Here is a 16073-nt window from a genome sequence, read left to right as displayed (position 1 = left end):
TTAAAAACTACAGAAATTGGTTAGGGTGGCCAAAACTGGCAAATGGGAAATGCAAATCATGTATGAGCATGGTTAAATTGGCAAAAAATAAGCATGAAATATGGTGGAAAGAGATTAAGAGTGACAATAATGGGTCAACATATTAGCTGGGAAAAGTTGTAAAAAGGGTTTATAAGAGTTGGAATGTTGAAAATTGAAAAAAAAAATGGGAAAAAAAATGCAGAAAAGTCACTGAAATTTGACAGAGAAGTGGCACAAAAGGGAGTAATGTAGCAAAAGTGATGAAAATAAGTAAAAATATGGCAAGATTGGTGTAGTTGCCAAAAAAGGTTAAAAATAAGCAAAAATGGGCTCAAATTGTTCAAAAGAATTCTTAGTTCCTTGAAGGCATTGCGACCCCCTCCTAGTGTCTGGGTCCTGACCCCAAGGTTGAGAACTCGTGTCTTTGACTATTACAAGTCAAAGGCAAAGCATAAATGATACCAAACTTAAAATTTAGTTTACAATTATATGTAATTATGTAAACAATTGTATTCTTTTTTAATCTAATATTTGAATGTAACAGTAGAACAGTGGTTCTCAAACTGGGGTCCTCCAGACGTAGCTTGTGGGGTCCATGAAATAATTATTAAAAGAAAAAAAAAAACCTCTTATTAATGTGGAATTATTACAAAAGTGTATAACTACATGGGGACTTATGCACCAATAAAACAATCTTCCTTTACATGTACAGTATATGGATATATAAATGTACATATGCACATATTTGGTTCATTGGCAATATAATAAACATATTTTATGTTATAACTTGTACAGGTAGTCTTTAGGTTCATTTATATGACAAAGATCTTAAATATTTAAGTTGGAGGCTTCAAATAATAGATAATTCCAAAGGAATGGAGGGCAACAAAATGGCAGTAATTTGTGTTTAATTGACATAATGATTATAAGGGATTCCTTGATGTTCTTCTCTATGATGAATCCCTGGATCCAAATAGTTTGAGAACCCCTGCAGTAGAAGTTTTTTTTTTGTTGTTGTTTAAAACTTGCTGAGTGGTGGTTTGCAACGCTACAACACAGCTAAAGTCATAGGTTTGATGTTCAGTTGTTTTGAGCGGATTTTGCATGAGTGAACCAGGCCTGATGAGGGATGATCAGCTACAGTCTGTTGTGTTGAAGCAAGGCAACATCTAAAGCCTGTAGGACAGGAAGTGTTGGTACTATGTACTGTTTTAGATTAAAAGAGGGACTTAAACAACTCATAACAATCAATGATTTAATCACCAGACCTTGTATGGCAACACCATGATTTATTTATCATGTTCAAGGTTTTCTCCTACCAAATTCTGATCCCCAAAACTCATATTTTTAAGAACAAAAACCACATCAGTGCCAGATTATGTAATACTACTATAATACAAATCTTAAAACGCCAAAGTTGAAGAGAAATTAGAATTTTTTTAATTGCAAATTTAACCCTGAAACTGAAATTATTAAAAATAAATTAAAAAAAAATAAAAGCCCCCCACCACCCACGTAAGCACATTTGGGGGGTGTCTGTTAAGCTCGTGTATCTAGGGATCCAGTATTGTATACAATTATTTTGATCAATTATTTTGCATCTTTTTCATCAGAGGGTAAAGGTAATACTCTTTGGTTACTGTTTGTTGAAGACATGACATGCATGGCCATTACAGAATGGGGGGGGGACACAGCTTGTTGCATCTAATCACTCAGTAGTTTGTGTGTGGTTACTTGTCATTTATTGTCTTTTTAAATCAACATCTGAGTTAAGTTATTGTTTCTGCCTTCTCATGCAGTGGCAGGTTGTGGCCACCAGGTGGAGCAGCAGCTCTAACACACTGGTCTGTTCATAAAGTCGTTTTTTTGTCCCATGGTTTCCGTTTCTCGTGTTAATGATTGTTAACCTTTGCAATGAAAACTACCGTCGTTTAGCCTTGTGCTATTATTGTAAAATTTTAATCCTGATTAATAAGATCTATGCCTTTAACTGATTATCTACTACATGACTTGAACTAAATCCATGACCACGCCAAGAAAACAACTGTAATTTACAGTAAATTGTTTCCGGAGTTGACGACTACATCTATAAAATAATGAACCTTAATACAGTTTCATCGTTTGTACAATTTATTACACAACTTAAAGGGGAGCCATTGCTTGTTAAACAAGACTTTCTCACGTTAAGCTGAATCGTTAGCTGCCAGCCTGCTGAGCTGCTCATCTCTTCTTGATTTTTAATCCAAAGGTTTGCAGCATTTAAGAGCACCAGTGTGGATGTGTCTAATACGACACTGAAGATGTTCATTCTTGGCCTTGAAAAAGGATACATATTAAAGTTCTGCAAAACAATTATCCACAATCGATGCGGACTTAACAAATGATGCTATTTCATTTCACATATTAGTGCAACAGTGCCATTTCATGGAATTTTAATCATGTATTATCTGCCTTAAAAAGCTTCAGAGAGATCAAGTTCCCGGAGTCGGAGCAGTCTGAGGTGTGTAGATCATTTTGTAGAGTTTGCCTTTATCCCTCATATCATAGTCATCATGAATTGAAGAGCTCATGCTGTTTACATGTTGAATTACGAGTTGGGGCAACATCAGTCTCAGGATGTCTCAGTAGATCTTGGGAGCAATGGAAACCATAGGCTGGGTTCCTCACATTTGTTTTACTCTAAATCTCTCAGTCTGACAGTTTACTTAGTGTCAGTAATATCTGTTGAGACTTTGGGTGACTGTGCTGATGTCAGGTTGTCCATTCATCCAGATTTCACGCAGAATCCTCTCTCGATCCTCAAGCCTCTGGGCTCGGTCCAGCTCTGATAACACACAGAAAAATGTTGATGAACATCACAAACTTTCTTCTCTTTAACATTTTTTCACATCCTCTACTGTACAGCAGGAGCATGTGTGTGTATGGCAAGCCCTTTTAACATTTAATAAGATATCTGAAATTGAATTGCAGATATCTGCAATTCAATTGTTACATGTAAAAATGTAATTGCAGATATCTGCAATTCAATTTTGACATGTGGCAATTCTAATTCATGATATCTGCAATTCAATTGTTACACGTAACAATTGAATTACAGATATCTGCAATTGAATTACAACATGTCGAAATTGAATTCTTGATATCTGCAATTACATTTTTACATGTAACAATTGAATTGCAGATATCTGCAATTGAATTACAACATGTTCAAATAACATTGTAGATATCTACAATTAATATGGTAATTCGGACTACATATCCGAAATGACGTCATTATCCCGCCCACATATCCGAAATTAATATGGTAATTTTGAGTACATATTCGAAATGACGTCATTGACCGGCCCACATATCCGAAATTAATATGGTAATTTTGAGCACATATCCGAAATGACGTCATTGTCCCGCCCACATATCCGAAACTGCATTTCCACATGTTGTAATTCAATTACAGATATCTGTGATATAATTGTTACGTGTAACAATTCAATTTCTGCAATTCAATTGTTACATGTAAAAATGTAATTGCAGATATCTGTAATTCAGTTTCTACATGTCGAAATGACATTTTGACATGTTGAAATATATTTGTTGCGTATGAAAATGGCTTTACAGATATCTTGAATTAACATTTCAACAGGTCAAAATTACATTTGAACATGTTCAAATGTAATTTCCACTAGTGAAAACTAAATTGCTACATGTCCGCCAGACTTATTAAATGTTAAAAGGGCTTGCCATAGTGTGTGAGCATGTCTGACCAGAATGTGTAGCAACATGTCCAGACATCCGAGTCAGCTAATTTACAATGTACAGACATTTAAAAAGTATGTTTGGCGTGGTTTTAGTCGTTTGATTCATTAAAGCAATTTATTTCTAGAAGTTCATTTAAACTTTTAAAAAGACTTAAAGCTGCGGTATGTAGAATCTGAGACTTGTATGGAATCAACCACGCTTCCTCACCCCCCTCTGTGTTTTGAATTCACCGTCCTTCACCAGCCTCCTCGTAAACATGCACAACTATGGAGCTCTCAGCACCAGTCTTCTCAATGGAGATTAGTGACAAATGTAGGGACTTTATTTGGTGTTATTGGAGAGTTTTCTGACGTTTTAGAGACTGTGACATGAAAGCACTTATCATTCTTTAGTTACTGTCCTCATGGCAGCGGGTGCTGCCCTGAGTTCCTCCCCCCCACAAAGCTCACACAGGTGCCCTCAGCATTCCTAAAAGTCAAAGCAGACCCACACCACTCTGCATCCAGACTGCAAATGAATTGTGCATGTTCTCTCCACCTTCGATATCTTAGGTTTACATATGGTTTATCTAATCTGTTATCACTCTCCCTCTGAAACCAGTATGACAGACAGCGCGCGATCACGGACATCTCCTTTGAGTCCATGTGTACCTCCATGCAGTCCGTTCCGCCTGAATATGTTTGGGCCTTTAGACTGTTGCTTCACCACGTCAGTCTTCCCTTTTTCACTTGCTTTGCTGTGTAACCATTGTGCCTCACACCGCTATATGGACTTCTCCTGCTGGACGGTCCGCCATTGTACTTTACTAGAAGATTGGACATGAACGTGCATCAACTTTAGTCGGACAGCTTCAAGTAACGCCCAAAATACCTCATAGACCACTCTGTTTGTAAAAAGATCTATGATTGGCTAAAAAAGTAGCGTCACGCTCCTGGATATCTAAAGCTCAAATACAGAGCCACGATAAGGAGCAGAGGTACAGTGTCCTCTCAGAACACTTTGAATTACAATATACTCAAATGTTATTATGGATCTTTTGACCAAATTAACCAAAAAAACTTTTACTTACTGCAGCTTTCAGAAAGACTTTTTTTTTTAAAAAAAAAAAAAAGCTTCTACTGGGAGTCGAGGGTACAGCAAGAGGGTTTGATTTTATTGTGAAATTTGCCTCTATCCCTTACCTCACAAAACTCCATAAATTCTAGTGTGTGTTTTTAGCACACAACTGTAATTAAAAATAAATTCAGAGGTGTGTTGAAGTTACCCTCAGCTGAAGTGAACATGGATGCATTCAACAGAGCTCTCTCAAAGCGCCTGCGTCTCCGTGCAGACAGATCCGATGTCTCGTCCCATTCGTCTGGTTCGCTGTCCCCGCTGTGTCCAGTCCCTCCTGGGGCAACAACGACCATGCGGTCTGGGTTAGTGGCCGCAGAATTATGATGGGGACAACTGTGATGTCGCCTGTGGTGATGTTTGTTCCTATGACGGTTGCGATGGTGGCTGCTGTTGCCAAAGTGACAGTCTGCTCGACAATGAATCTGGAAGACGATGGCGCAAAGGGTGACAAGGAGGCCGACGCACACACCCCCGAGAAACACCAAGGCTGTCCTCTCGGGTTGGTCTTGAAGAGATGAAAAGATGAATTAACACTTTTAATGGGGAAGAAGGGAAGAACCTCTCAGAATAAGTATGACATTTCATCCTCTCATTCTTCTCACAAAGCCAAACAAACAATATGGCCACCTTGTATCATTTGGTGTCAGTGACTGATTTAACCATACCTGCAATGAAGGTGTAGGCAGCCAGTAAGTTACTAAGCAACGCCATCTCCTGGGAGGACACCGTCACCTCCAGGTTTGGGCTTCCTGTTGTTGGAGCATTCATGGTTTCACAGAGAGCTGAGATAACAGCTGCTGAGGCCAGGGAAGCTCCTCATGGCTCTCCTGCAGAGGTAAGACTTGGTGCTATAAGAATAGCAAAGGCAGGGAAGGAAGAGGGAAGATGAATAAGGAAGTGGAAGAGTAAAAAAGTAAGGAGTAAACATTCCCTTCCATAGGTTCTATTCCTAAACATAAAAATATTATAAATTCATTGGATTACAATCACTGTTATTGGTTCACTTCACCTGGCATGTTCTGAATTATTCTCATAGAATTCATGATGACGTGACAGGAATGCCATTCAAGCGATTGGGGTTAATTACTAGTTAGTTACTAAGCAACTTGGAAACGATGAGTCCTTGTCAATATCAACATGCCTTAACAGTGTTTCAGCTGAGCTCACAATGAAAAACAATAGATATACATAGTAGCCCTGGTACTCCACCTCACGGAATTCATCACAGTGTTTCCATTGAAATTGCTTGATATGAGAGTTAAACGATAAGACTGTATCAGAACACATACGTTTTTCACTGTAATACTGAGAGTAATGCCATCCAGAGAAATTATTTGCTCTGATAATTTGTCTCTAAGGCATTTTGGAGCAGATAAAATCATTTTGGTTTTGTCCTGGTTAAGAAGGAGAAAGTCCCTGTTTCGAAACATATCCTAAATAAAGGCTCAAACATACTCCACGCACAACGGACCGTCCGCACACCACAGCGTAGTAGTTTCCATTAAAATCCTACATTTCCCAGATTTTTTAGCGCTTCTCTGTAGTCCTTGTACTCCTGGGACGTGTTTTAAAGGTGTCGGTACTTTCGTAGCTCGTCTGCCAGTGTCTCCTCTAAGCTCGTGTTCATCTCTCCTGCTCTGTTTAGCCAGGAGGTGAAATGTGGGTTGGTGTTACATTTAATGCGGGTCGACACAATGCTATGCAGGGTTTTGTGTGACACCAAGTACGCAAACAACTCTGCGTGGTTGTTAAATGTGAGCTCTGTAGTTAACTGGTCTGGCAGAGTGCGCTGCAGTGATCCCAGCTTCTGGTCAGACCCACTCCACTCTGCAACCCAACTGCAAAATGAATTTGTCCATGTTCTCTCCACCTTGGATATGCTTCTCTTATGTTTACGCACAATTTATCCTGCTTGTTCTCACTCTCTCTCTGAAACCAGTATGTGGAGCAGACTGCACACGGTCACGGACTCCGTTCCTTCCAAGTATGTTCGGGACTTTAGACTGTTGCTTCACCATGTCGGTCTTCCGTTAAGAAAGAAAAAACACTCAGGATAACAATAGGTTTCTGACAGCTTGTGCTGTCTGGCCCCTAATAAAACATCATGACATTTCTGAGAGGTTCCTTTGGCCTCTACAATGATAAAAAAAAAAGTTCCTCAAAGCACATTTTAAGGGAAACAAAACTCATTGTGGGTAATAAATATATTCACAGGTTGGCTTTACAACAGCTATATCCACTGTGAACACATGGACGAGGGGTTAGGACAAGGGTTGTTTGTGAAGTGTCAAGGAGGCATCATATAGACACATCATGCTCCAGCACTTTGTTTCCCCTGTGCTTATAGTAACAGTGTTTTATTCATTATATTGGGTTGTTAGCTATGTGTCCAACCCCAACCTAGAGAAGTGGATTGCACCTAGTCAGGCCTCTACCTTCAGACCTGTCCAACTTGGGTGTCCCACCTGAAGACTAAGCTCCTGCTGGTATCTCTTAAGGTCACTGAGGCACGCAAACCCCCTGACCACAATAAGGTGGCAATAATAAAAATATAATAACATCAGTTATAACATATATCTTAACTGGATGGCCTAATTCTTAAATTAAGTTTAACCCAAAGGAAGACTTCACACAATAATCAATATTTACAAAAGAGAAAGGTAGTAATAATCAAAAAAAATACTTCTCAAACTAATTTATGAAATACAACAGATATATAACACAACATTTGATGTTTTCTTTTTTTAAAAAAACATTTTTTTAGGGCTTTTTTTGTTTTGTTTTTTTGCTAGCAACCGAACAGTTCAAAAATCTCTTTTCTCTCCAATCTTCTATTTTTCCTCCACGCCACTCTACAACAACAGTTTCCTATTTCCCTTTGCAAAAACCCTCACAAATTCATCCATGTCCAAATTTTTTCTTATGGACTTCTCATGGGCCAAGATCACCAAATTCCTCTTTGTGTGTGTGTGTGTGTGTGTGTGTGTGTGTGTGTGTGTGTGTGTGTGTGTGTGTGTGTGTGTGTGTGTGTGTGCTGACCAGCCTGTGAATAGACACACAGTGGAAGAAGCTGATACCATATCATCTTCGTGTCCCCTTTTCGGCAGATTTTCCCGCTACATTTTGTCAACTCGTAATGTATTAATTTTGTGAGTATATTAAAAGATGTGCTTTCTCAACTGCTGAAATTTTGATTTGTGGGGGCAAGACATTTATTTGAGGGGGCGTTGCAACCTCTTGCCCATGCATAGAGCTGGCCCCGGTTAGGAGGTTCAGAAAGAAGCAGCCTGGGAAAGGACGTCTGTCAAAGAAATGAATGCAGAAATTTAGTAGCACTTGACTTCATTAGCAGATCCTACAGTTACAGTATATAATATAATGGCAGTGTTTCAGTAATCCCATAAGATGGAAGAATACTAAGTGCAATTCAAGACTTTCTGACTTCAGGTTGGTGTTGCTGCCTTTACAGGAACCGTCATCTTTGCTGTGAAATCACTTGGCCTTTCAACAGTTTCTCTTCAAATTTATCTCAAACACATACAACTAAATAAGGATAGGTCAGGCTGTGCAATAGGTAGAACATCATTTGCACCTGACAAAGCACAAAATGTCAATTAAAAATAATGTTTTTAGCATTATTACTAAGTAAGTTTGCACTCTCTAGATTTTTAAATCTGCAGCTGTGTTGTCCTCCTGCTCTATAGAGGCTGAAGATATACCAAAAGCGTAAATCTGAAGAAATAAAATTCTAAAAATAAATTAACGTGTCTGAAAAGGTCGAACTGCCATAATTTTTGCTTTTAAGTGTAGAATTGGAGCAATCTTCAATTTTATTTGTTAGCACAGTGTGGAACAATGTGCATGCTAGTCCCATGTATTACTGTTGATTAGCACACAATTTACCTCAAGTGATGCCATGTAAAACTGGGCACTTCACTGTTCAGTTTGACTTGGCTTGTGGCAGATCAAACGTGTCATCATGGCTGAACGCAGGAAGATATAAGCTTACAAATAGACTTTGGAGCACTTTTGAATTCACTGACTGTCAGGGTCATTTTGCCTTGTTGTGAGGAAATGCTGCTGGACATGAGTGCCCTTCTCCCTCCAACTCTCTCCTTTTCCAGGCTTTGGGTTTAGCAGCTTATATTACTGTGTGTTTGGAGTACAGTGAATAAGTCAAATATAAGGATATTAACAGAGTCATTTTGTTAAATTATGTTGTGATCCGTACAGTGAATATTTAAAATGAGAGCAGATTTGGTCCCTTTTGTCTTGGGAGAGCATCTGTGTGAACGTCTGCGCAAACGTGCAGAGATCATGTGAGCAGGCGAAGCAGATGGTCCCCAGCGTCACAGTAGGGAAGTGTAGTGAAAAGTCACGCCATGACTTACTAACAGGCAACTGAATATCACAGTTATGTAATGACATCAGCGTGAGACATTCAGCCTGCAGCCAGCTCATTACAGTCAGTTACACTGAGCAACAGCCAAGACACTGTGTACAGATGACCTTACATCACGTGGCAGATCTGTCTATATTCAGCGTATAACCTCTATCTTTGTCTTTTCAAAACAAAAGTTTTGGATTGGCACTAATGCGGTTGCCCCTGGGACTAACAAGAGGACATCTAGCTCTCGCTTGGGCTCACTTGGCAGCTTGGTTTATTTTTCTTAGTGAATCTTAGATTTAATGACTGGCACAAAGATACATTTTTATTCTATGTTTTTTTTTTTTTTTTGTCAAATCTGAAAGCTCCCAGTCATAGCTCCCTGAACTTCAGCGTCATTATCAACATAGAACAAGCACACTATAGCTCTCATGTAATAGAATCATTGCCAATGAAAATATTACAGAGAAAACAGTATTATGTCGAAACACAACCTCCCTCCACCACACTATTCCCTGATGTTCCTATTTTATTTTTTACAGGTTTTTCAACCTCTTGTGACAAAAATGCATGTTTTTTCAAAATAATGATTAAAAAAAGATTATTCTGCATTATTGTGACCATCGTTAGCCCTGCATGAGGAAGGGAAGATGAAAATTATTTCAGGGAAATAAGTAAAAGGAGAGTGCAGTGCTACGACTGAGTGAGTGGGAAAGAAAAAGGTAAAGAGGTTAGAGAGGTCAGGACAGAGAGGCAGTATTAGCATTACTACAATTGTGCAGTGGAGTGAAATCTACTGTACACACACTCACACACACACCTGGGAATATAAAAGTACATCTGATTCTCTAGGTATTTGTGTATTTGGGTTATACAAACGCACACACATCCACCTGTATGAACTATTATTATATATACAGTTCACTTCTTCACATGTTCCTTTTGATTTACACCTGCCGACGTGTATTTGCCAGTGTTGACCCCAAAACATTTCAGGTGTCACAGAAGATTGACAACACTGGAGGCTCTTAGAGGAGTTATTAAAAATGCATGTGTAGCAGATTTACTAGATACTTTGGCTTAGGCAGTAACTTAGGTACACAAGAGCACTCAGAGAACAAAAACCTCCACCGAGAGCAAAATCTCCTCTTTGGCAGATATCGGCTGTTATCTGGATCAGTGATCCTGATCATGGTACCATGATCCAAATGGATCAAATGTTTTGGCACCTCTATATTTTATTCTTGAAATATTGCCATGAAATGTGCAATCCATATCTCATCTAGATAAAACTTGGTGGGATAACTGAGGAACCAATCTGATATAAATGGGTCAAATTTCATCAAGATTTTTTAAATTTAGGGATTGGTCCATTTTTTCAAACTGATCCAGAATCAGTATTTTTGATCCATCCTTGGTTAAAGTTCTATTAGGTACTTTTGATGTGATACAGCTAACAGACAAACAAACAAATGAATAAAAGCTGGTGAAAATATGGCCTCCTTGAGGAAGGTAATGATTGGATGACTATCACAGTTTACTGTAGCCAAAGACAACTTATTGAATCAGGTCTGTTGTCTGATTAGGAAAACACTATGGTCTTCAAGATGGTCTTCACCTAGCAGCCTCAGTAACACCAGCATAGTCTAATCGTCCTCTACTGGTTTTTTTTTTTTTGGCTCCAAAGAGACACATTTACTCCCAAAGTACATAGATAAACTCCAATTAACCAAACATGTCTTGTTTTTCTATTGAGTCCAATCTTCCTCTCCACGCCTGTGCATTCATTTCAAATTCTTATGTGACAATGGCTCTTTGTTTTTCTCCATGTGGTTATGAAAACTGTTCAGTGTCCCGGAGAGTTTAGTTCATCTCCCACTGTAATCTGCAGCAGACACACACTCCTGTCCTGTCACAGTTATCCCTCACCTCACCAAAATTTCACTTCAGGCGACTTTCTCTCCTTTGGTGCACCTGAAAACAACACTAATGTGAAGTGACACTGGCCCTTCCTGCCCTGCTGTGCTGTGCTCACTCAGTCTGAAAGCGACTGTACAGAGAGTTTACAGGCAAAAGAAGAACAAAATGCAAAAAGACAGAAAGAATTAGAGCTGGAGTAGTCTTGGTACAGCTGAGAGGGAGTGAAGATATTACAGAAACATGCAGAGCATTAATACACTTTGCATCAGGAGCATCATCAGCACGAGCAACGGAGACTGGAGCAACATCCTAAACAGCAAGACCTCGCTTTGTACTCACGTTTTATTAATTCCATGTTCCCGTGTGTTTCCGTCCCTCTTCTTCTTCTTCTGCTCCTCTCGACACTGCTGCTCTGCTCTCTGCACTCCTCTCTCCTCTCCCTCTCCCTCTCTCTCTCTCTCTTCACTCCTCCTATCTCCTCTGCTCTTTGCCTTTCCCCAAAAGTAAACCAAACCAATGTTAACAGGCCAGCATAATTACACGTCCAAACCTTTTCTGTCCTCCCACTTTTTGTCAGATGATCCCAAGAGCCTTTCTCTCCCTTTGCTTTTGTGTAGTATGATTATTATTATTCTTTCTGTATCTGATGCACAGGCAGCTCAGGCACAAACTCATTTCCACAGAGCAGTTTTATGTCTACATTTTTGTTTTTGCAGCTTCTTTTCCAGACAGAGAGGCAGAGTTCATCTCCTGAGGGCAAGTGAGACATGAAAGCTTCCGACAGGTCGTGCAAATCTCCCTCCTGCTTTCTCCTTGCTTGATTATTTTCCTCTCTTGTTTCCTCTCTACAGTTTTTTGCCTTTCACTTTCTCAGTTACAACACATACCATAAAACCAGAAAGTTACACAGCTGTAAATGGTCTCTCGGGCTCACTTGTCCATTTCTCACCATGAGCATTTAGCTTGAAGGGAGGAGAAGTGAAGAGTAAGAGCAAAGTGAGATTATACTCAAACTCGCACGTATCCGAGTTATTTTAGAGATGAACAGTGTTGAGATTACTGGATCACGCAGACATTTCTTCTGATGTCATTTGCCCATTGATCTTGTCATCTGTACCTGGTTATTTTTCGATCGTGACCCCATTTTACTATTAAGAATTTCTGGTGACCCGGATATATATATATATATATATATATATATATATATATATATATATATATATATATATATATATATATATATATATATAGTGCCTTGCAAAAGTATTCGGCCACCTTGAACTTTTCGACCTTTTGCCACATTTCAGCCTTCAAACTTAAAGATATAAAACAGTAATTTTTTGTGAAGAAACAACAACAAGTGGGACACAATCATGAAGTGAAACGAAATTTATTGGATATTTTAAACATTTTAACAAATAAAAAAACTGAAAAATTGGGCGTGCAAAATTATTCAAAATTGTTCAAGGGGGCCGAATACTTTCGCAAGGCACTGCGAATATATATACTGTATATATTTATATATTTTTTAAACTGCATTTTAGCTGAACTAGATTTATATTTCACAAAGTGAAAGTCTAGAAATACAGTTGTTTAGGATTGTGTGTTGTTTTAATTTAAAAAATTAACAACATTTTTCAGAAATTTCAAGCGACCGCTCACATGGGGTCCTGATCCAAAGGTTGAAAACCCCTGATTTAGTGGTTCCTAGAATTAGTTTTTATCCTTTCCAGTCATCTTACGGCTGGGGTGGGACCAAGAGTGACACTTTATTTGTTCATTTTCCACTTTCTCTGTTTCAGTACCCGTTTCAGTGCCATCATTTACCCCTCGGGGTACATGTACCCCCATTTGAGAAACACTGCTCAAATGGGGGTATGATAGGGTTGTCAGAGCTTTTCTTCAAGGACTCAGAGTGAAAGAGTTGACATTAATGAGAGCAGAGATTAATTTAGTGATGTGTTACTCTGCTATCGTTGTGACGGGGTTAACGTGTTCTGTTGAGTCTGCTGTAGTGAGCATAGTGTGTATACTGACGGGTGAAAGAAGTCACTGGAACACTATTATTATTACTATCATCCTTTTGCTCTGCACTACAGTGTGAGCGACTTAATGCATTGTTAGGCAATCCAAAGTTTTAAATGTTATTTAGCAAAAGCTTTATAAGAGATGCTGCTTATGAATCTTTTACCAGCTGACCTGTCAAGCTGGCAGGTTATTTTTGTGCTGATGTTATGCAACAGGAAAAGCATGAAAACGCTGCTGCCAGGAGGAAGGTCGACGGAATAATCCAGGGCAATGGTTGCAGATTAAAAAATTAAAAAGACTTTGCTTTTAGTGTGTGTATGTGTGTGTGTGTGTGTGTGTGTGTGTGTGTGTGTGTGTGTGTGTGTGTGTGTGTGTGTGTGTGTGTGTGTGCGTGTGTGTGTGTGTGTGTTGATGAAGACCACCTCAGCACTCTCCTTCCATCAGATGTCACCTGATTGTGGGCGTGGCTAACCTGAGGCCTGACCTCTGCTGTTCACAACACAGAATAAGGCTTTTTGTTGTTCTTTGCATGTATTGGTTATTTAAACTGAATGAAAGCTACTCAGCATGATAACGTACTTTAAATTAAATTCATCACAACTGCAACTGACAAAAAGTAATCAACCAGCCAGGGTTGGGGTCAATTACATCTTTTCAATAACAATTAGACCATAATACCGGTATGTGGCGCACACAGCCCCGAGGTGGTAGAATCACAGAAAAACTGCCCTACAGGGCACCGCCCAAGCAGGAGCCACCCCACGCTGCACGCACAGGCATGCAAGGGCACGACCCCCGCCTAGAGCGGCCAAGCCAGCCGGATCCCAAGGGGGTTAATTGTAATTAATTATCAATTACGTGATTACTATTATAATTGATCTCAACCCTGCAACCAGCACCTCCATGACCACCACAGGCAGGTGCTGACGGTTGGTTGACATGGTAGAGATTTCACATTTGGCCATTTTTGATGTTTTTTTGTGCACCTATTGTGACTGAGGATACTAAGCATGTCACACCCTGGACAGCGCACCAGTGTTTGAGAAACCAACAAGATGTGTCCACCAGTGGAACTTACTTACTTATTCTCTGGAGTTACAGTGACACACACACACACACGCACACACACAGAAATCACTATCACCTCATCACCCTCAATAAAAACAGGGTCTCCTTTAATATGGATGAAAGTAATGAATATTTGATGAGCCACTGTACTGACTGAACTGCTTCTCCCAGTGTTCCCAGCTCTTTGTGTTACTTTTGGTTTATCCATGTTCACTGTCCTGTCTGACTGAACCCAGGATCAGCCAGACATTTTGGATACATGCACTAGTTTATAAATCCTGTAACAGATGTTGATCCAAACGGTAACAGTGGGACCCTGCAAACACCTGCATTTTAAGAATTTGAGAGAAAACGGGCTGGGTTGTCTTTGAAACGTGGGATTACATTAAAACTTAAATGTGCAAAATATATTTGATGTTTGAAATATCCACCTCTTTTAAAAAATGTTTTAATGACTCATTTCTGCTTAATCAAAAGGGTCGTATAAAAAAGAAAAGGAAAATCCCTACGATTTATTGCACACCAGATTGTTCTGATTTGTTTTTTTAACATTCCCATTGAAAAGTCATACACAGAAGTCTAATAAAAGCAGTTATTTATCAAACTGCAATTATTTGGGGTGTTTTTTCCTTTCCAAATTCTGCCTCTCATGTCATACCTTTAATTTGACAAACAGAAGTTTAAACATCATCTAAATGACCTTCCACAAAGCACATGAAGGGTTTTCACTTGAAAATTGAAGGCAATGATATCCTTATGGATAAAGAAAGAAATAATCTGATTAAAAGTGCACATTGGTTTGAGCTTGGTGAAGTGATGAAAATACTTTTTATGACCTCATACATGCTCACAGTTTACTCAAGATTCATCCAAAAATCCTTGTGATTGAAAACTTATACAGTTGATTTGTAGTATTACTTGTTGATGAAAACATCTATTTCTGATATTGTAACTAAAATTGGAAAATTGACAGATATAAAACACATTCCATTAGTTCTGTAGATAACTTAAAATAAATGTAATCAGGAAATTTCAATATAGATGACACATGTATTGGAGTAAATGGGATTCAGAGTGTATCAGTGTGACTGATGGATGGGTGACCTTTGCTCTGGTGTGTGTGTGTGTGTGTGTGTGTGTGTGTGTGTGTGTGTGTGTGTGTGTGTGTGTGTGTGTGTGTGTGTGTGTGTGTGTGTGTGTGTGTGTGTGTGTGTGTGCGTGTGTGCACTGACTGGACTTTCCTACATGTGCGCACACCTCTGTTTCTCTCATCCGCCTCTGTCGCTATAGGCAACCTTTACTCAGTGAAGGGTTTTGTCTGCAACACGGACCTTTGATTATTCCACAGCTCTCTTTGTATTTTTATCTGTGTGTGTGTGTGTGTGTTACATAAGACAACTGTTCATGTGACGATAATCAAATCATTCCCATGACTAAGTCAAGTGGGACCGAGGGCCTCTCAGACTCAAACTCTGTGCTCGTGTGTGCGTGTGTGTGCGTGTGGTAACCCTTTGTCTGTATTTAACATTTTACACACAGAGCTTTCTTACCTGTTTCAATTAGTGTTTTCCCCATATTTGATTATAAGAATATCTTAATGCTCAACCACTTATTGAAAAATAAATCTGACGTTCTAACTGATCATTAGTTGTGACTCTTTATCTGACCATGTAGAGATAAGCAACTTTAATCACAGTGGGGGCCACAAAAATATAGTATCTGCACTTTGAATAATGACCAATCAGAGCACGAACCTGGTAAAAACAACAACAAATGG

The 16073-nt window shown here is 39.1% G+C and overlaps 1 protein-coding gene across 1 annotated transcript; it reads right to left on the bottom strand.

The window, feature by feature from the left end:
* Positions 1-2133: 2133 nt before the first annotated feature.
* eva1ab (eva-1 homolog A, regulator of programmed cell death b) lies at positions 2134-11702 on the bottom strand. Its single transcript, XM_028440060.1, has 4 exons — positions 11540-11702; positions 5559-5741; positions 5042-5398; positions 2134-2845 (listed from the first exon to the last, which is right to left on the bottom strand). Exons 2-4 carry the CDS (start codon positions 5659-5661, stop codon positions 2733-2735), a joined length of 573 nt encoding a protein of 190 aa, XP_028295861.1. The 5' UTR covers positions 5662-5741; positions 11540-11702; the 3' UTR covers positions 2134-2732.
* Between the last annotated feature and the right edge of the window lie 4371 nt (positions 11703-16073).

The sequence above is a fragment of the Gouania willdenowi genome, chromosome 3 (assembly GCF_900634775.1).
Source record: "Gouania willdenowi chromosome 3, fGouWil2.1, whole genome shotgun sequence".
NCBI classification, from domain to species: domain Eukaryota; kingdom Metazoa; phylum Chordata; class Actinopteri; order Blenniiformes; family Gobiesocidae; genus Gouania; species Gouania willdenowi.
Note: the sequence above shows the minus strand (reverse complement) of the source record. Positions and strands in the feature narration are given on the sequence as shown.

Excerpts from the sequence above, each read along its gene's own strand:
- eva1ab (XM_028440060.1), bottom strand. The coding sequence starts at position 5,661 with ATGAATGCTCCAACAACAGGAAGCCCAAACCTGGAGGTGACGGTGTCC. Across the intron at positions 5,399-5,558 it reads TGCCTACACCTTCATTGCAG|ACCAACCCGAGAGGACAGCC; the intron begins GTATGGTTAAAT and ends CATCTCTTCAAG. Across the intron at positions 2,846-5,041 it reads CATGTTCACTTCAGCTGAGG|AGCTGGACCGAGCCCAGAGG; the intron begins GTAACTTCAACA and ends GTGTGTTATCAG.